General features: G+C 40.2%; 1 protein-coding gene across 3 annotated transcripts in view; it reads right to left on the bottom strand.

The window, feature by feature from the left end:
* Positions 1-3143: 3143 nt before the first annotated feature.
* Positions 3144-20328, bottom strand: part of sun2.S (Sad1 and UNC84 domain containing 2 S homeolog) — a 39463-nt gene continuing 22278 nt past the window's right edge. For 2 of the 3 annotated variants that reach the window (XM_018261224.2, XM_018261226.2), the window contains 17 exons: positions 18795-18946; positions 17251-17373; positions 15691-15789; positions 14346-14439; positions 11291-11361; positions 10067-10212; positions 9212-9439; positions 9107-9127; positions 8531-8587; positions 8143-8186; positions 7827-7992; positions 7113-7346; positions 6897-6981; positions 6699-6814; positions 6455-6622; positions 4291-4383; positions 3144-4007 (listed from right to left, as the gene is read on the bottom strand). In XM_018261224.2, coding sequence (XP_018116713.1) covers positions 3894-4007; positions 4291-4383; positions 6455-6622; positions 6699-6814; positions 6897-6981; positions 7113-7346; positions 7827-7992; positions 8143-8186; positions 8531-8587; positions 9107-9127; positions 9212-9439; positions 10067-10212; positions 11291-11361; positions 14346-14439; positions 15691-15789; positions 17251-17373; positions 18795-18946 — 2011 coding nt within the window. In that variant the 3' untranslated portion in view covers positions 3144-3893. The remainder of the gene's footprint in view (positions 4008-4290; positions 4384-6454; positions 6623-6698; positions 6815-6896; positions 6982-7112; positions 7347-7826; positions 7993-8142; positions 8187-8530; positions 8588-9106; positions 9128-9211; positions 9440-10066; positions 10213-11290; positions 11362-14345; positions 14440-15690; positions 15790-17250; positions 17374-18794; positions 18947-20328) is intronic. The other variant, XM_041561644.1, reaches the window with a different exon arrangement.

Raw genomic sequence — 20328 nt, 5'->3', positions numbered from 1 at the left:
GAACCACCCCTTTAAATACATACTGGGGCGCATTTATAAACACTGGGCAAATTTGCACCTGGGCAGTAACCCATAGAAACCAATCAGTGATTAGCTTTTTTTCAGCGAGCTGCAGGTTGAGCACTGAAAGCAATCATCTGATTGAAATGACCCCCAGTTTGTACGATGAGTTAACTTATTATGTGCACAGACCAGCATTTATGTATGTTTGTATGAACATGCCATGTTCTGCTGAGCTTGAAGATCCTCCACCGACAAAACTATAGTGGTCACAAATAAATGGTGCTGATGTGGTTTCCCCTGATACAATCTACACGGTCATTTTACAATCATACGTAACTGCATGTTTAAGGGGAACTAAAATAAATCCATCACTTGGGGCTCTTACAAATGGCCGTTTTTGCCTGCGATCCCCTGCGTTGCGCTTTCTTCCGTTCAGCTTCAGAGGAGCGCAGGAGTAGACGCACTCAATTATTTTGAAGAGGGCTGTACTCACACGGACGCATGTAACACGCATAACACAGGTTGGGACGCAGCATGTTGCATTTCACCTGCGTTTGGCACATACATGTGCCAGAGTTGACACACTCAATTATTTTGAAGAGGGCTGTACTCACACAGACGCATGTATGTGCCAAACGCAGGTGAAATGCAACATGCTGCGTCCCAACCTGTGTTATGCGCTTTACATGCGTCTGTGTGAATACAGCCCCCTTCACAATAATTGAGTGCGTCTACTCCTGCGCTCCCCTGCGGCTGAACAGAAGAAAGCGCAACACAGGGGAGCGAAGGAAAAAAATGGCCGTGTGTAAGAGCCCTAACTGTTGCTGGATGTGGGTTATCGTTGCCTGCCAAAAAGACTTGCCACCTGTGCAGCTTTGAGCTGAAGGTCCGTTTGCCCCTATTTAGTTTACATCAGAAAGGGCAGGTGGGATGGTAGATATCTTATAATTCTATTCTAATGTGTACAGGCATTTGATCAAGTAAGAACTATGTAACAGGTGCAGCTGGAGTGTCCCAAGTCTGCAAACACTAAAGCTTCCAAGCCTGGTTAAATATTATGGAGTAGATTGCTCTTAGCCAGAGTAAACTGCACCTAAAAGGGTAAGATCTGATGGCAGTTGTGTGTTGCTAAACTATATGCCAGAAAGAGGCTCTAGTAATAGTCTGCACAAGCTGGTAGCGAATACTGTTGTGTGTGTATTTAAATACAGAGCATGAATACTGCATATTTATATATATATATAGTCAAAATATGTACATTCTTCAACAACAGAAATATATTCATTGCTTACAATGTGCAACATCCATTCATTTATCAGATGTCGGTACCTGGGTGGCTTGCAGTCTTGGAATACAATGTTCCAATTACTGGTTACTTCTCGAGATGAATCTGATTTGCTGTAAATGCCCAATGCTTCGCTGTATATACTGCAAGCTGCTGATACTAATGAGTCCTTTGCACTGTAGGGGCCCTGGCACACCAGATCTAGTGACTGATGCTGAGCTTTCAAATGAAAGGGAAACAGTGTGCCCATGGCAGAAGCTGCCAGTGATGTTTGGAGACCACTAAGGAATATTGGCAATGACTAGTAGGGAAGGGCATTGTACTGCTGCTGTTCTGGTTGACAACAGTGTCAGTTAAAAACAGTGGGGGACAGAAGGAAATTTGGTCAGTCGCTCTCCTATTCAGGTCACTGATAACTTAATCTTATGGGGTGCACTGATTATTAATGACAGCCCTTGTCAAAATGACTGGTGTGCCACAGGCTACAAGAATTCAGTAGTTTAAATTTCGGAGACCCTACTTAAATGGCTTAAGACTGGCCAATGGTTGTAGAGATACCGATAATAACACAAGCAGGACAGTGCAACTCCAGATACACAAGGTAACACATTTTAACATATAATATACAACATTAAATAGTCATCGGTCTTCCTACTTATCTGCACCGAAAACCACTGCATTGGCCTGAGAGCAGGATTTTGCATAAGCCTAATACATATTGGCATTAGCCTAAAGGTGGCCATACATGGAGAGATCTGCTAGTTTTGGCTACATCTCTCCCTGATATGCCCACCATGAGTGGGCGATATCGGGCTGATCCGATCGTGAGCCCTAGGGCCCAAAAATCTGATCATAACGATGGGTAAACGGGCGGTCGGATCGCAGGACTGAATCAACGAACAGATGCGGTCTGCGATCCTCTTGGATTTTTAGTCCTGTCTGATCGACATCTGCCCGACTTTCGGCCAGATAGCAATCGGGGAAGCCCGTCGGAGGGCCCCATACACGGGCCAATGAGCTGTCGACTTGGTTTGACATTTAGACATGATTATATTCCTTGTGGGGCCATGTGTGGTTCAGGGGGTCCAGGGCAAATGCCGCCCTTATCAGCCCTATCCTGTAATTGCCGGTGTAAATTGCTCCAGTTGTGAGGCTGAATATAATTTCATAATGACATACACAGACATTACATCAGGCCTGGACTGGCAATCTGTGGGTTCTGGCAAATGCCAGAGGGGCTGCTGTAAGGTGCCATAGACAGTCACTATATGTTGGGCTGGTGGGGAGGCTATTTGGGCCTCTTGGTAGTGAAATGCCAGGGCCTATTTTGAATCCCAGTCCAGACCTGCATTACATTACCTTGCTGAAGCACAAAATATCTAAACAAAGAACACACTGATTTGGATTCAGTGGTAGCTATCCAGTGCTACTGTCTGCCTCGATTCGATTATTGTGATGCCAATTAGAACTTCATGTACAGAACACAGTATTTAATACCGTGACAACATATAATACTGCCTGGGGGGAGGTCAGTCCATGTCATTAAATTATCAGTGCATAAACTCAGGCAGTTAAGTGCAAATGAAGAACAAAATATATATATAAATATGTATATACACTTACAACCAGACAACGGCATTTGAAAAACATCTTCCTAAAATTAATTTAGTTATGTGACTTGTTAAAAAAAGATTATTTTATACTTCTACCAGGACCAGAGCGGGAGAAGCCTGGGGCCCATATTTGGGAGGAGGAGGTACATCAGTGATATCTAGGCTGGACCCTCCAGCAGCTGTTCTGTTGTTAAACTGAAGTACTATAACACCTGGAGGAAAGCACTTAATCCTGACAAATATACTAAAAACAATTGTTCCAGAATCATTCCTTTTTATCTACCCTTGCCTTTCTGTAGTGGACCCCTTTTATGTTGGAGGGCCATGGTACCTGGTCTCTTTACCCTAAAACCAGTCACCAAATGTAGCTGGCCAACAGGAGAATGAAAGTAGCATGAAATCAATAGCCATTGGCTGCACTAGCAAGCATTAAATGTTATTTTAACCCCTCCATTCTATGCATGGGGACAGCACTTCTAACATGGGAGGGAGGTAATTAGGAGAAAGCATCCCATTTGTACAAACACTGTCCCTACAAACTGCATTGTAACATGAGTATATAATTATTCCTTGTTGGACAGATGCAGGCCTAGCATTTTCCTATGGACATGTTTGCACGGGACACCCTCTTCTCTAGCTCTTAGAAAAGTTTCCTACAGAGCTACACACTTGTCTCCAATCCAATTCCCTGGTTTACAAATACTTTGCTTATAGTTAACTTACTTTGTGTAGCAAAATCACTTTTTGTAAGAGTTCAAGACACATTCAAAGCTAATTAGAGGCTTAAGCACAAAGGTCTCCTGATAGATCTGTAGCTGGAGAAGAAAAGCAATAGGTCCGGGGATTCTAGGTTGGAGAAAGCAGAACATGGCTGGCTCTCAGACTAGATCCACACGAGAAGCCTGTAATAATGGGCAGGGAGTAGGGGCTCTGTGATGCACAGAGTGTAACTCCTGCAGTTGTCCTGTTGAAGTCTTGCACCGTACACTCTGCTACACCTCTGTCTCCCCATGAACTCGGAAACGGTAAATACAGGTGTATTCCGGATGGCCCCAGTTGCTCTGAATCCTCAGTTCCACCAGCTGATACATGGATATGTCTCCTCCCTTGGAAAAAAAAATATGGTAATGGTTTATAGACCTAAAACACTGCTTGGACAGTGACCAAGTCCATAATAGCATGGAATGGAAGTATAACTTGAATATAGATTTTCAATGTTATCCAATGAACTATTTCAGCAAGTTTCCTTTGTGCTTGCATTAGTCTTGTGTGGACCGGCCCGAAACCCGTGGGTTTCCCTTGCCCACTTAATCTACAATGTTGGGACTTGTAAATAAAAATAATACATTTCTAAAATATATAAAGGTGTAGGAGAAATTAAATGTATACCTGTATGGAAAAGGTCTGTATTGCTTCCCCATTCTGGTTATAGGTGAAATTTCCCAACAGAAGTCCTTCTTTCTGTGACTCTTCCTCTAAACCCTGCGAAAAGATGATCACATCACATCGCCATTTTAATTTAGATCTAGACTATCTTTAATGATACCACTCACATGGCTTTACAGTAAGCAACATATAAAAAGAAGACTTTATGAAGAGAGCTGTAGAACACTAGTTTGTCCCACCAGTGGGCAGCTCTCTAAGAATAAAACTTTCAATATGAGGCCTTTGTTCTCCTTTAAATTAACAGTTGGTCCCTTCCTTCCTTTGTATACATACCACAGATTCTGTCTCGTTTCTGTAACTGACTCTCAGTGTTTCTCAAGTTGGTTGCTATGATCATATAGACATAAGCTAGAGATGGTTACTTTAGATACTGTAGATGCTGCTCCAGACTGTAGAACATCTGGCTGCTGCTGCTGCTACAATATAGAGCTAAACATAGCAATCAACTAGAATGCCAGGAGGTTTTTATTAACTGTAATATAGCTGATTCTGCAGGATACTAAATCCGCACCTCTGCTGGGTTACCATTTAAATGCCTCCTGCCTGCCTGGAGATTAATCTAGAGGACAGCATTTTTGAATATGACTTATTTCTGCTAAGACCCTCTACTATTTATGTCGAAGTTTGACATTCTTACCAACCTTAGGTACTAAGGTAAGTGAGCATCTAGTAACCACATATGAGTTAAAATACCAACCTAGAACCAAATTCCCCCCAAAGAAATGGAAAACATTTTCTATCTCAAGTATCATCCACTAATCATCCATAAAATAAAGCAGGGGGCCCTAAGGGGCTAGAATGTAAATCGCCGGCGGGATTGCTCTCACTTTGGCTTTCCAAATTTGGCTGAAGTTTTCTCGTGAGTCAACTAGGGATGCACTGAATCCACTTAACCCCCGAATCCTTCGCAAAAGATTTGTCTGAATCCTAATTCGCATATGCAAATTAGGGGTGGGAAAACATTTTTTACTTCCTTGTTTTGTGACAAAGTGTTACACAATTTCCCTCCCCGCCGATTTGGTTCGGCCGGGCAGAAGGATTCGGCCAAATCCTGCCCCAATCCCAAACCTGGATTTGGTGCATCCCTAGAGGCAACTTCGAGTGACTTTGGAAACTGAAGCATTCCGAGTGCCATCCCACTGGCAATTTACATTCTAGCTGGCGGGAAGGCACTTCGGGGAGATTAGTCACCCAAAGAAGAGGCGATTTGTCGTTGGGCGACTAAACTCCCCAAGTAGCAGCATGTGCCACTACCCTTAGACATGTTCCCTTCCATTCATCAACAGTACAAATGTTTGGCTTACATAATAAAGACAAACTAAAGCTTAACTAAAGAACAACAGCAAAGTCTATTCTGAATGAAGAATATTATGAAACTACAAATTTATAATACTGAATAAAGTACAGGTATGGGATCCTTTATCTGGAAACCAAAGGCCATCTCCCATAGACTCCATTATAATCAAATAATCCAAATTTATAAAAATGATTACCTTTTTCTCTGTAATAATAAAACAGTAGCTTGTACTTGATCCCAACTAAGATATAATTAATCCTTATTGGAAGTAAAACCAGCCGACTGGGTTTATTTAATGTTTACATGATTTTCTAGTAGACGTTAGGTATGAAGATCTAAATTACAGAAAGATCCCTTATCTGGAAAACCCCAGTTCCCAAGCATGCTGGATAACAGGTCCCATACCTGTATATTTATGTCACATGATTGGCAGGAAATACGCTGACTAGGGTTAGAATGGCAACAGTAAGGATACCGTATGAATCAAATATTCCTAGCCTGTTAAGCTGGTCTACTCTTGCAACTATACAGCAGCTCTATGGGATCAGACAGAAAAAGATACTCTTCTCTGTACACTGTTTGTACCAACGTTCCTTGATAATGTAACATTTCTGTATTCTTAGTTACGGACACTGGATGCTTGCCAGGTGTATTGGGGAAGAGTACACATTATTTCTATAGCTGGTGAAAGTCTGCCATATAACAACAGCTCTATGCAATAGATACATTAATGAAAACGCGCTTGTCCATCATCCTTGTCATCCAATTAACATGACACAAGTTTTTAAGTAACTATAATGTACAACTCACATAGACTGAGAAATCCTTGGGTGCACTGGAAATGGTGGTCTTAGGTGACAAGGAGCGAGGGATGTGGTCAATAGTTACTGCTGTTGGGTGGATACGGCTGGACAGGCGAATAACTGCATAACCCTGAGACCCTCGGAAAGCCCAACAATTGCCTGGGTTCAAATCCGGCTGGAAAGAAAAAAAATCATGGTTATCATATTATAGGGAAAAGGATGTAAAATTTTATCAGAAAGCAGCAATTTACCTGGAGAATAACTCGGGGAGATTGGGAATGGTACCAGAGGGGGACACCAAACAGACTGAGAAGAGCTGTCTTTGTCTCAAATGTTTCAGAACATCTTGTGTTTATAACACTGGCTCCTGCAGTAGATACAGAAACAACATGACTATGAGATGGTACGGCATTAGGCTACGCTGGTGGAAAGGTTTAAACACAACTCACCTGAAGATTCCAGAGCATAATCCACCAACGCAATCCGGTCCTCACTGTATCTTTGGATTGCACGGTTTACAATGTCATGCACCTCCTAAACATTAGAAAGCAAGTGCAAACAAGGGAAAATGTATAATAATGAGTAAAAACAGAAGTAGTAGTAAAAATGAGATATAGACACTAAGCTGGATCACATTAAAAAGATACTATGGTAAAATACTGTACCTTTTTGGTTATCTCAGAGAGTCCTCCTGCCTGCAACTCCCTGTCTACAGAGGTGTGAGCACGAGCTGCCCATTCATTCCTTTCTGTTGCTATTCCAGCCAAAATCTTCCTCTCTAGCTCCACTAAGTGTTTTTGGAGCTCCTCTCGACGCAGAAAGAGCTCAGAAAGGGGCCCGGTTCTTCCATCTTCTGCTTCCATTTGAGTTTGAAACCATTTTGGAAAGAGCAATTCTACCTGTAATAGATCAAAAAGGAAAGAGAATTATGGAAATAGTAACCCCTTATAGATAACATCAAGTAAGCAAACGTAGAATCATACTATGTTTTATTTTTGATACTGAGAAAAAAAGACCATTCCAATTTAGGTTTCAATATACTGTATACGATTATAGAATCACTATCATATACTCTGCAAAGTCCATAAATAAGCTGGAGATTGCCTACCTACTGCCTAGAGACTGTGCTGTCTGGGAGTGGAGTGATCTATTCTGTGTATGGGACAGGTCTCAGTAGAAATATCAAAGGTTAGATCTAACTTGGACAAGTATGCCAAACAAAGGACTAGAAGAAAGAGCTCAGTATAGACTGGATGCAGGTCAAGCTATGAAGAAAGTTGGGGATTGGAGGGAGTACCAATAACAAGAAATGTTTAATTATGAGGAGGAAATCAAATGCCAGCAGCAGTGGTACGGTACAAGAACATCAATAAACTTACTCCATCTCTTACGCCCTGTATTTGCTTTGGGAAGGTTTCCACTTTCTGTGACAAATCCGTTTGAGTTTTTCTTACAGCTTTCAGTTGTTCTTGTATCCCCAGAAGTTCACTACTTAGTCTTCCCTCTACCTCCATGAGGTTCTTATTTGAGTTGTCTGTGGCAGAACTGTAACGGAGTATAAAGGATGGAGCCTCAGTATAATATATGCTCTGCTACTATGCATGTCAGATGTTTTTCCCAGTGTGCCCAAAATATCTATTCTTTTTCATTTCAATGATCTTCAGGCTTTAACAGATTAAATAGGAAGGACTTTACCTTTTCATATCTGTCTTGAGCTGTAAAATCTCTGCTTCCACATCCTACAAGAAGAAATAGTACTTAGAGCCCGTGTCCCACAGATGCATGTAGTTTTTCTTTAACTGCCGTCTCAAAACAGAACTCTACTCAAAGTGCGAGTTAATTGCTTTTTTTTTCTGCAGTGTTTATATACACAAAACATTATCCACACAATGAGAATTGCAAGAAAATTGCAATTTTAAGGTACAGTCCAATTTACATTTATACAAAATTGTCCATAAGTGTAATTGCAATTGAAAGCTGCACGGTTTATCCTTTTTATCCAGTCCCACAGTTTGGGAGCCATTTCCAACATCTATCCAGGTGAGCAGACTAAGTATTTTCCTATTCAAAGCCCCCCCCTTACCTTGAACATATTATCCATGTTTTGTATGACCATGTGAAGGTTTCCTTGTTGCTCTTCTTTAAAGGGGACCCGTCACCCAAAAAAATTATTAAAAATCCTATTTTATCACATTAGTCAAGCAAAATGAACTTAAATTACACTATATAAATTATCTGAATCTTGTTTCCTTCAGTCTGGGAATTCAAAATGATAGCAAACAGGCAGCAGCCATTTTGTGCACACTGTTATTAAGGCAAGCCTTGTATCATCTCAGAATCTTGTTTGTGCACCAGAATGGGGGACCTGATGTCCATTCCCATGCCCTGGCTACACAATTAAATGGTAAAGAGAACTGGGGAATGTGGGGAGAGCAGTGACATCTAGGAAGTGCTGAATGGAAAGTGAAAGTAATTGTCTGCCCCGCCTCTATGCCCGTGGCATAGAGGAGGGGCAGACAATATTTGATTGACAGCTGAGATTTTTAAATGAGTTTACAACAGCTATGAATGCTTTAATAAAAAATAGAAATTGGATTTCATGTTTAATTTGAAAAGGACTTTTATTATACAGATTTTTGTGTCTGGGTGACAGGTCCACTTTAAGGTTCCTCAAGTCATTCTATCATTTGGGACAAAATTGTATTCCATTAACAGAAATCTGCTGATTCCATAATAAAATCTGGGTATTCTCATCTTTCCATACCTTGGCCATCTTGGCCCCTTGCTGTAAGATACCCTCCATCAGTTCAGCTTCTCTACCACTGAACTGGTCTGCAAAAATCTGTATAACTTCTTCCCGACTAATATCAGCATCTGTTGGAACTTCTGCTTCCCTGGGTTTTGCCATGTTCTGTTGCTGGAACAAGGCCAGTCCTTTCTCCAGACTGTGGAACTTTCTTTCCAGTAACTCTATGCGAGAGATAAACTCTGTCTACATTGCAAAAAAATGAAAGATTAGAACCCTCTATATAATATAAAGGCACATACCTGCCTATGAAGAGTTGCCATGCAGGCTATTAGCTTCAGGTCCCCTAATTGATTTATTAACTAAGATAGATTGAAGAGAACATGTTATATATCTGGTGGTACCAAGTACTCCATGTTTTTGTCATTGTTGTAGAACAGCTGTGGTCCCTACATGATTTAAAGAAGGATTCCACTTCTATTATTGAAAGTTTGGAGGAAAGTGGGAACCTCTCTGTATACAAATACATTGCTATTAACCTGTGACCAGCTATTTCAGCCAAATGCTGGCATAACAATAAAAACAAACTTTTGATTGGTTGACATGGTATAGTGGCTTGGAAATTTTATGATCATCATTTTTTGACTAAAAACCCGTTTTTGAAAATACATGCACTTGAATAGAAACTAAATTACTAGTGAAACAGGAAAAGGGATTGTGCATTAATCGAAACGCTTTCTTTTATGGGTTACTGCCCTGGTACAAGGTTACCCAGTGTTGAAAATTGTCTCATGTTTATTTTGTGACTGTTGTGCTATTTGCTTTAGTTAGAGGTGCAATAAAAGGATCATTTGTTGGTTTTTTTTAACAAACCTCAGGAAAAAGAGTTTGTGCTTGTGATTCTGTTTGCTCTGGTTTCAGTGGGATGCCCTCTCCCATGGGGTTATGCTTTGCAGAAAATAATGATGTAGGGATTATAGTCAAACTGCCAAGCCCATAAGGATAGAAATGCCATAATCCTGGAAGATAAAATAAAAGAAAGTAGACATTAAATACACAAATGATGACCGTTAAAATGAGTATCATGGGCAAAACAGTGAATGGCATCTTCTACTGTGAAAACAGACATGCGGACTACCTCCACTATAAATTTCGCCTGTGATGTCTCAGCTCTGACACATCGGCCAGATATAAATTGGACAGGTTTAAAAATACTGTCGAATCGGGGACCACATTTTATGCTTGATGATTTGTGAAGACCCCTAAGTTTAGCTTCTCAACATCTGCTAGAGCCCACTGAGCATGTGAGTGTCGCAGACACTCCTGTCACAACTTCTCAGGCTGGATCAAAACATTTATAGACATGCTCAACCTTTAGGCTAATTCAAGAAGTCCAGAATATAAAATATGGTATTTCTAGCTATATTCATTTAGTTCTTCTTTAAACTGAAAAAAGTGGAGCTACATTTTTGGGTCTTTCCAGTCTGGGTTTTTTTTTTGTTTATCCTGGTACTGCAAGAGCACATTAAACAGAAAAATACTGTGCTTTTGCAGTTACAGCCTATGATAATTCAGTGCTGACATATCCAGTTTGCAATTAGTGCAGGCACAACCAGTTATATATGAGTGCAGTTACAGCCAATCATAATTAAGTGCAGCTATAGCCAGTTATAAATCAGTGCAGCTATAGTCAGTCAATGTAATCACGCTATGCTTAATTCAGCATCAATCTCACTTATACATCTTACACCATTTCACAGGTATCAACTACAGCTCCTAAGAGCCCCTACATCCAAAATGCCAGGAGCTTGATATCAACAGCAGCTTGTAAGCAGTGGGCTGAAGATCCAGACTATTTTTATAATGCCCTCCTATATTTTGGGGTAATCCATTAACCGTGGAGATCACAGATTGTGCCAGAGTTCAAGGAAAAATAAACCAGCCCTCCTGTCTACCACCATTCTGGTTTTTCTTCTCCATATGTACCTCACTGTACCATTCCTACCTTTCTTAATCCCTCCCAGTGACCTGCATATAAGCATCTAGAATGCTTGCAGAATGGAGAGAAGATGTTGACCATTTATCTATGGCACTTACCTGCACCAACCAGAGCTAATAAGAGCAGAAGCAGCAGGATAACCAGAGCTTTCTTTAGGATGCTGTAATGTCTGTAGATAAACAGATACTGTAGATTAATCCCCAGTATGTGCCAAAATGTATCATGCATTATATATTGGTGGGACCAGAGAAAGTGTAAAATGCAGGAAAACTTTAAATCAGGAGAGGTTTGACAAGCTTCTTATGTATGATTGCCACAGTGTTGTTATAAGCATTTGCTAAACAGTTCCCAGTATTCTCTGGTACAAAATGCTGAAACTGTATTTTAACAGTAGCCGTTCCCCAGCTACATCGTATGGATCCCTTGCGGATAGACTGCACTACACTGGGAAGGGAAGGAAGCGTGTTTCGAGGAGCTGATTTACTAAGAGCAGTAAGGATTCTGCTTTCATTTTATAAAATATTTCAGTCTGGTGCAATGAATTGCCGACTGAATACAGAAATAAGGTGCACTGGTGCAATTTAGCACCTATTTTAGTAAATCAGCCCCTACAGTTGAACAGCAGCCTAATAATGGAATGCAAAGGATGACATTTCAAAATGATTGTGATTTCTGTTAGCTGTTGCTGGCACATATAACAACTACTGCTTTTGCTAAACTCATTTTCACTGAACTGGTCTGTAGTTTAAATTCACACAGCTCTTGGCTATGGCAGAGCTGACCTTTGTGTAGAAGAAAGGTTCCTTGTAATTCTGAAACAATCTTTTTTTCTCTGCCTTTAAAAAATGTATTTTCCAGACGCCGATACTATATGGAAACTTCTTTATTTGTGTAACAGGAAATACTGACAATAACACAGGAAGTGAAGCAATGCGGATAATTTAACTGTAGTGGTAGTATTCCCACGTAACACCTGTACATCAGTGCCACTAAACAAAAGCTGTATATGTTTGTTTTAAAGGAACAGTTCAGTGTAAAAATAAAAACTGGGTAAATAAAAATATGTTTCTAATATAATTAGTTAGCCAAAAATGTAATGTATAAAGGCTGGATTGACTGGATGTCTAACATAATAGCCAGAACACTACTTCCTGCTTTGCAGCTCTCTAACTCTGAGTAAGTCAGCGACTTGAAGGGGGGCCACATGGGACATAACTGTTCAGTGAGTTTGCAATTGATCATCAGCATTCAATCAATCAGTGAAAACCAAGAGATCTGCAAAGCAGGAAGTAGTGTTCTGGCTATTATGTTAGACATCCAGACACTCCGGCCTTTATACATTACATTTTTGCCTAACTAACTATATTAGAAACATTTTTTTATTTTTCACAGTCGATTGACCCAGTTTTTATTTTTATACTGAACAATTCCTTTAAAGCAGGATTGTAACTTCATCCCTGTGGAACGACTGTAAAGATCATATTCTGCGGGGTTCATTAATATTCAGGTCAGGTTTAGTTTGCATGGACTTACAGAAACAAGGGCTGACAAAAAAAGACAGGTCTGGTCTGACTCTGCATTCAGTGTTACAGAATAAAAACAGTATGTAAATTTCAAATCAGGATTTGTACCCTCGTTTTTACGGAATGCATGTAAAACCCACATGATACAGGGCTCACTACTAGTTAGGTCAGGTAGACATACAGCAAAGGTAAAATTGCAAAACAAAAGAAAATTAGCAAAATTAAAGGGAGAGTAATTGCAAATCTTTTTTGATGTTCCTTCACTGGATCATCAATAATTATAAACTATAGATCAGCACTACAAGCTATGGGGAAAAAATACAGACAAATAAGAGAACGCAGTGCAACATTCAGTACAAACATCAGGGTGTTACACAATTCAGTGTGTGTTCAGAACCATACAAAGTCTATACAGGGAATTTTTCTGTGATTCCAGGGTGCTGTAGGGCTTTCTTCAAAAATAAAACAAAGTGCTATAATAAAAAAAAATAATAATTAAAAATAAAACTCTCTGGTGGTATTAGCAATTTACAAGATGCCTGATATAAAACCAGAATATCTGTACCAGCTCCATAGTGTTTATTGTTTTTATTATTTTACCTGGAGGGGGGCCCTGCGGCCGCAGCCCCTGTGGGCCCCGAGCCCCCCAGTCTGACCCTGCTGGCAGTACAGGTATGGGACCTGTTATCCAGAATGCTTGGGACCTGGGATTTTCCAGATAAGGAGTCTTTCCTTGATTTGGATCCCCATACATTGAGTCAATTAAAAATCATTTAACATTAAATAAACCCAATAGATTTGTTTTGCCTCCAATAAGGATTAATTACATCTTAGTTAGGACCAAGTACAATTGTTTTATTATTACAGAGAAAATGGAAATCATGTAATGCTGAGCCTTTTGGATAATGGGTTTTCGGATAACCGATCCTATACCTGTATTATAACTGATGCGGCTGTTAAGTGCACCAGGCTAGTATCACACTGGCAGTTCAACTCACAGGGGCCCATTTACTTAGTTCGAGTGAAGGAATAGAATAAAAAAAACTTTGAATCTCGAATGTTTTTTTTGGCTACTTCGACCTTCGACTCTAAAAATCGTTAGACTTTTCCGACCATTCGATAGTCGAAGTACTGTCTCTTTTAAAAAATAAAAACTTTGACCCCCTAGTTCGCCACCTAAAACCTACCGAAGTCAATGTTAGGCTTAGCAATCTTTTTTGGGACGAAGGATTAAAATCCTTCGAATCGAACGATTTGAAGGATCTAATCGTTCGATCAAACGATTTTTCGTTCGATCGAATGATTCTTCGAACGAATTGCGGTAAATCCTTCGACTTCGATATTTGAAGTCGAAGGATTTCCATTCGGCAGTCGAATATCGAGGGTTAATTAACCCTCAATATTCGACCATAAGTAAATTTGCCCCACAGTGTTGTATCTTCTGTGCATGTATTTGTGCGCCTATAGAAAAGAAATGTCTCCTGTGGACATGTTATCCTATATATAAATATATATATATATATATATATATATATATATATATATATATATATATATATATATATATATGTGTGTTTTACTGTTAAACATAATTATGCATTCACTATACATTTATGTCATGATCACTGACCTGGTTAAGATAAAGACATCCAGGAGTGAGGCAGAGGTGGTAAGACGGTACCATGTGGTACCAAGCCACCAATACAGGAGACTAAACATGCGCCCTGTGCCATGGAGAAGAGAAAGTGAGTGAAAGAAAGATGACAAGAAAGTGGCAAAAAACAAACAAAATATGAGGAACACAGACGATTCTGAGGTTTAAAAAACTACATGTCCCACAAGTACAAACCTTTACACAAATAATTCCGTCTTAGCTTCTGGCTGACCCAAAAAGATAGTCTAGTTGCTTTAGATTTATTACTACTAGATACTGTATCCTTACACAGGATCCTTACACAACAATTGGACCAATCACTGGATCAACACTGAACACTTGACACTAACACAACCGATGTAATAGTTGTGTTGAGCTGGCGGCAAGTAGCTGCTGTCAGTTCCAGAGGGGACACAGATGACACTCTGCAGCGAGTGAGACTTCTCGTGGGAGATGATGACTGGATATTAAATTAACCCCTGAAGCAACAGCTCGGCAATTCTGAGGGAGAGCTGCTAAGTAAAAAAACCCAGCATTCACACTAAAATACAGATAATTGTTTTGAAATTACTACAAAATAATCCTGCTGTGTGGACTCCATTGTATAATACTGTTTGGTGTGTAATAATACCCACTAACTGCAACAACTGTAATGGTGGACTCAGGTCCGAGGCATATATTAAAGGGGTGGTTAACCTTCAAGTTAACTTTTAATATGTTATAGAATGGGAAATTATAAACAACTTTTCTATTGGTCTTCCTTATTTATTTTCTATAGTTTTTGAATTAGTTGCCTTCTTCTTCTGACTCTTTCCAGCTTTCAAATGGGGTCACTGACCCCATCAACAAACAAATACTCTGTAAAGCTACAAATGTATTGTTATTGCTACTTTTTATTACTCATCTCTCTATTCAGGCCTCTCCTATTCACATTCCAGTCTCTCATTGAAATCAATGCATGGTTGCTAGGGCAATTTGGACCCTAGCAACCAGACTGCTGAAATTGCAAACTGGAGAGCTGCAGAATAAAATGCTAAATAACTCAAAAACCACAAATAATAAAAAATGAAAACCAATTGCAAATTGTCTCAGAATGTCACTCTCTGCATCATACTAAAAGTTAATTTAAAGGTGAACAACCCCTTTAAGGCTGAGCTCCCAAGGTTAAACAGCAATGATACAAGGTGGATCTACTTTGTGGCCTTTCCGCTGTTGCTAAACTACAGCCATTACACCCAGAATTCCGACCAAACCATTATGAATACATTGTTATGCAAACAATAAAATGAAGCATTATATTGCCTCTTTTTATACGGCATACCTGGGAAGTAGAACAGGAGCAAGGGCAGCTTTGCAACACTTTTGGCCATGCTTTTCCAGCGGGAAATCCGTGTAACATCTTCACTGGGCCCAGGCTGGCCTGGAAACAACACAACAGTTCACTGAGGGATTGAGGGCACAAATGCATATTGTATGTATACTGCACAGCAGCTGTTCCTTCACATGGTGCTGGTCTGCAGTTACATCCCTTTTCCTATACCTTTATTATATAAGTATATAAAGGCCAGACACACATTACTACACTGGCACTGAGTAACAGATCTCAGAAGCAAAATGCGCCTCATTCACTAAAATAGGTAGAATACAAAAAAAATGCATGCCTGTAACACCCATGGTCAAAAAGGCATGTTGCAGGAGGGATGTGATATATATATATATATATACACACACACACACACACACTATATATTTGAGCTCAGCTTTTTAGGTGCAAAATTCCAATGCAAGGGGAGCCCTGTATTTGGAACCTGGTTTACAACAGCAGTTGTGAAGTATCACTGCCTCATATTTATATATGATATTTGCAACCTGTACTTTGGTGCAAGGTATATTTGTTGCAACCTCTATATTATGGACATTGTTTGCCATTATTGAATTGTGCCTACAATTCCACTAGAATCCCTGAACACTTTACCACAAACAGACTTTGATATTTCCACTAGTAAATATATATTTACCACCTGTCTGGCTTTGGGTTTTTACACCCGCTGTCTGGTTGGAAAATGTCTGTCGGTTTTCAAAATCACACAGAATTAGAGTGCTCACCTGAACGTAATTACCCTCTCGGGTGCCGGGTGCTAAACAGTCCACAGGACCTCCTGCTCAAGGTTCAAATAACTCGAACATCCAAAGAAAACTGTAGCACACCGATCAAACTTGTCTTGTGAAGAAAAGTGTTTTTATTGGCTCACGGCAGACATAAAGTTTGGCAAACTTTATGTCTGCCGTGAGCCAATAAAAACACTTTTCTTCACAAGACAAGTTTGATCGGTGTGCTACAGTTTTCTTTGGATGTCGGTTTTCAAAAGTCTGAAAACCGGGCAAGCCTGTCCCCTGCTTCTGGAGCGACTTGGTCAATCATGATCGTATTATCTGCCCTTCTGCGTCACTGACCCGCCCCTCGTATCACTAACCCGCCCCTCCTCATCACTAGCCCACCCGCTTATGTCATCAACCCCGCCTCTGACATCACTAGTGCCGACCCCTGTCCGGATTTAAAGGAAGGAAAAGGTGGCAACCCTAATATAGCCTCAACTTATAACTGTATGACTATTCAAATTCTGGTTGCATTGCCATAGACATAGGTAATGTAACAATGTGTATTGCAATAAGAATAATGAACGTGGAAATCTGGTTGGCTGCCACGGTTACTATACCTAAACTTTGCAATTGTTATTACATTGCCCCTGTTATCTCAAATGCATCATGTATTTTGAGTTGGTCCATGTTTATATATGGTCCTATTTGTGAAATATGGACAACATATCAAAGCAATTGGGTTATAGAGTTCATCAGCCACATAGGAGAAGAAATTGCAAACCTATATAATCTTCCTCAGAGGAATAGCCAGAAGAAGAAGTAGACTTGTCATAAGAGGATTGTGTTTCTGTGACACCATTTTTGCTCTGGTATGACCTCTCCAAGCCAACACGTGAGCGCACTCCTGGGGATGATATCAAAACCCAATTTAACTCATATACACATTTACATTCATTCAAAGAGACCAGCTTTAACGAAGGGTGAAATAGTCAATCAAGTCAATTATTTCCAGCATATTTTCCATTCCTCTGAAATGAATTATTTCCTTGTTCTGGGGTGCTGAGTGAAGAATTCATTACACAAAGGAGATCCATTCATTATTAAATATAGCCTATGATCTGTAGTGTATTCTTTCTATTATGACCTATCTGTTGTAATGTAATCCAGCCATCTAGTGAAGCAGAGGAAATCAGGATATTATGAGGGCAGTGCCACCTTAAAGGAGAACTAAACCCTAAAAATGGCCAAAAATGTCATTTTATATACTGAACTTATTGCACCAGCCTACAGTTTCAGCTTCTCAATAACAGCAATAATCCAGGACTTCAAACTTGTCACAGGGGGTCACCATCTTGGAAAGTGTCCGCGACACTCACATGCTCAGTGGGCTCTGAGCAGCTGTTGAGAAGCTAAGCTTAGGGGTCGTCAAAAATTATCACTTAGGTTTGCCTGGAATATAAGATGATGCTACATTGATTATTAAGTTCTGATGCTAGTTGCACTGGTTTCTGTGCTGCCATCTAGTAAACATTTGTGTTAATTACTAATCAGCCTTTTATTGTGACATTTTTATGCTATGTGTACTGTATATTGTGAGTGGGTCCCTAAGCTCAGTAACTGACGGCAGCACAGAGCATGTGCAGTGAATCAGCAGAAAAGAAGATGGGGAGCTAAAGGGGCATCTTTTGGGGCACAAATCTTCCCTGCTAAAGGGCTGTGGTTGCCTTGGGCTAGTACAGAAGAACAAAACATAATGTACAACATTTGTAGCCTACTTCTTTAGTTAAGCTTTACTTCTCCTTTAAAGGCACATTGGGTCTAATATATGTCTTAATTTGGATATATTTGAAATTATTTATCTTACTTGACAGAATTTAAAGAAACTCTCTTGCACAGGAGCCTCTCTCATATTTGGTAGTCCAGCTAAGAACACTTTTTATTTTTTACATACAAATTAAATGCAAGGCCAGGCACTATGAGGGACACTGCTCCTTATTCCTTTCTCATGCCAGTTTGTACAATCTTGTAATGCAGCCAGGCTGGCAGCCCTGTCTACAAGCTGGAAGATCACTAAGAACCTGCCTTGTCACTCATTTGCTACCAGGTGCAACATATCACGTCTTAGCTGTCACCGGCTGTTTGATAACCTTAAGTGACAGGGGGACAACCACTGGAAATATGGACCTTCTATAAACTATAACAAGTTATAGAAAAGAAATAGAGAATCAAATGTTTGTCAAATTGCTGAAAGCAGTAATAATAACATGCAAATGTAGATCTTAACACTGAAAAAAGTATTGTATTTCTTATATGTCCCTATCTCACCCCAGTAGGAGGCATCGTCGTCTGTCTCTGGTAGCTCTGAAGAATGCCCCAATTTGTCTGTGGTAATGTAGCTGCTTTTCTCACTGTAGTGGGAGTGATGGGTAGGCTGGCGTGGGGTTGGTTTTAGGGTGATCACTTTTCTCCTCAGGCTCCTGTAAAAGACAAATTCAGATGGTGAATTTCCATGTTCTCCTTTATTTACACAGGCTTTCTTTGGGTAGTCTGATTTCCTCCAAAATATGCTGGCAGTTGAAATGGCTACTGATGACAGTGGCCCCAGTGTGTGGATGTACTCATGTCAAATACCTTGTACTGTAAGCTTCACTTGGCCAATAACCCATGTGAATCAATAAGAGTCTCTGTAAAGCTCAGTACTATATAAATTAAGCAAGGCCAGGCCAGATGAGAACGTTTCCTGCCATGCTTAAAGGGATACAGTCATGGGAAAAAAAATGTTTTTCAAAATGCATCAGTTAATAGTGCTGTTGCAGCAGAATTCTGCACACTTTTTTAATATTTAATTTTGAAATCTGACATGGGACTAGACATATTGTTAGTTTCCCAGGAGCCCCCAGTCCTGACTTGTGCTCTGATAAACTTCAGTCACTCCTTACTGCTGTACTGCAAGTTGGAGTAATATCAACCCCTCCCTTCCCACCCAGCAGCCTAAGGGCAGAGACACAAGCGAAGATCTGGGGAAATTTAGATGCCCTGTGACAAATCACCTCTACTTTGGGTGACTAATCAATGCGAAAAGCCTAGAATCCAAATTGCCGACGGGATGGCACTTGGAGCTCTTCGTTTTCCAAAGTTGCCCAAAGTTTTCTCGTGAGGCAACTTCAGGCGACTTAGGAAAACTAACTGATCCAAGTGCCATCCCGCCAGCGTTTTAGATTCTAGCCAGTGGGAAGGCAGTTCGGGGAGTTTAGTCGCCCGAAGAAGAGGTGATTTGTCGCAGGGCGACTAAATCTGCCCTAACAACAGAACAATGGGAAGGTAACCAGATAGCAGCTCCCTAACACAAGTTACAGCTGCCTGGTAGATATAAGAACAGCACTCAATAGTTAAATCCAGGTCTCACTGAGACACAGTCAGTTACATTGAGTAGGAGAAACAACAACCTGTCAGAAAGCAGTTCCAACCTAAAGTGCTGACTCTTTCTGAAAGCACATGACCACACAAAATGACCTGAGATGGCGCCTACACACCAATATTACAACTAAATAAAAATACACTTGCTGGTTCAGTAATTAAATTTTATATTGTAGAGTGAATTATTTGCAGTGTAAACCGTGTAATTTAGAAATAAAAACTACATCATAAAAATCATGACAGAATCCCTTTAAACACTGCCCTACATAATTCCCAAATGGCTGAGCTGTGCCCAAATGCCATGCCTTACTGTACAGCACTGCCCATTGTGATTGCTGGTAGACTGGCAACTTGCAATGATAGAACTATAGTAGCTGCACAAGATACTGGGCAACTTAGCCCCAGTCTATTACTTATACTTATTACTTACATATACACCTTG

Source organism: Xenopus laevis, chromosome 4S, assembly GCF_017654675.1.
Source record: "Xenopus laevis strain J_2021 chromosome 4S, Xenopus_laevis_v10.1, whole genome shotgun sequence".
In the NCBI taxonomy this organism is placed as follows: domain Eukaryota; kingdom Metazoa; phylum Chordata; class Amphibia; order Anura; family Pipidae; genus Xenopus; species Xenopus laevis.
This window is presented reverse-complemented; position numbering and strand designations above follow the sequence as displayed.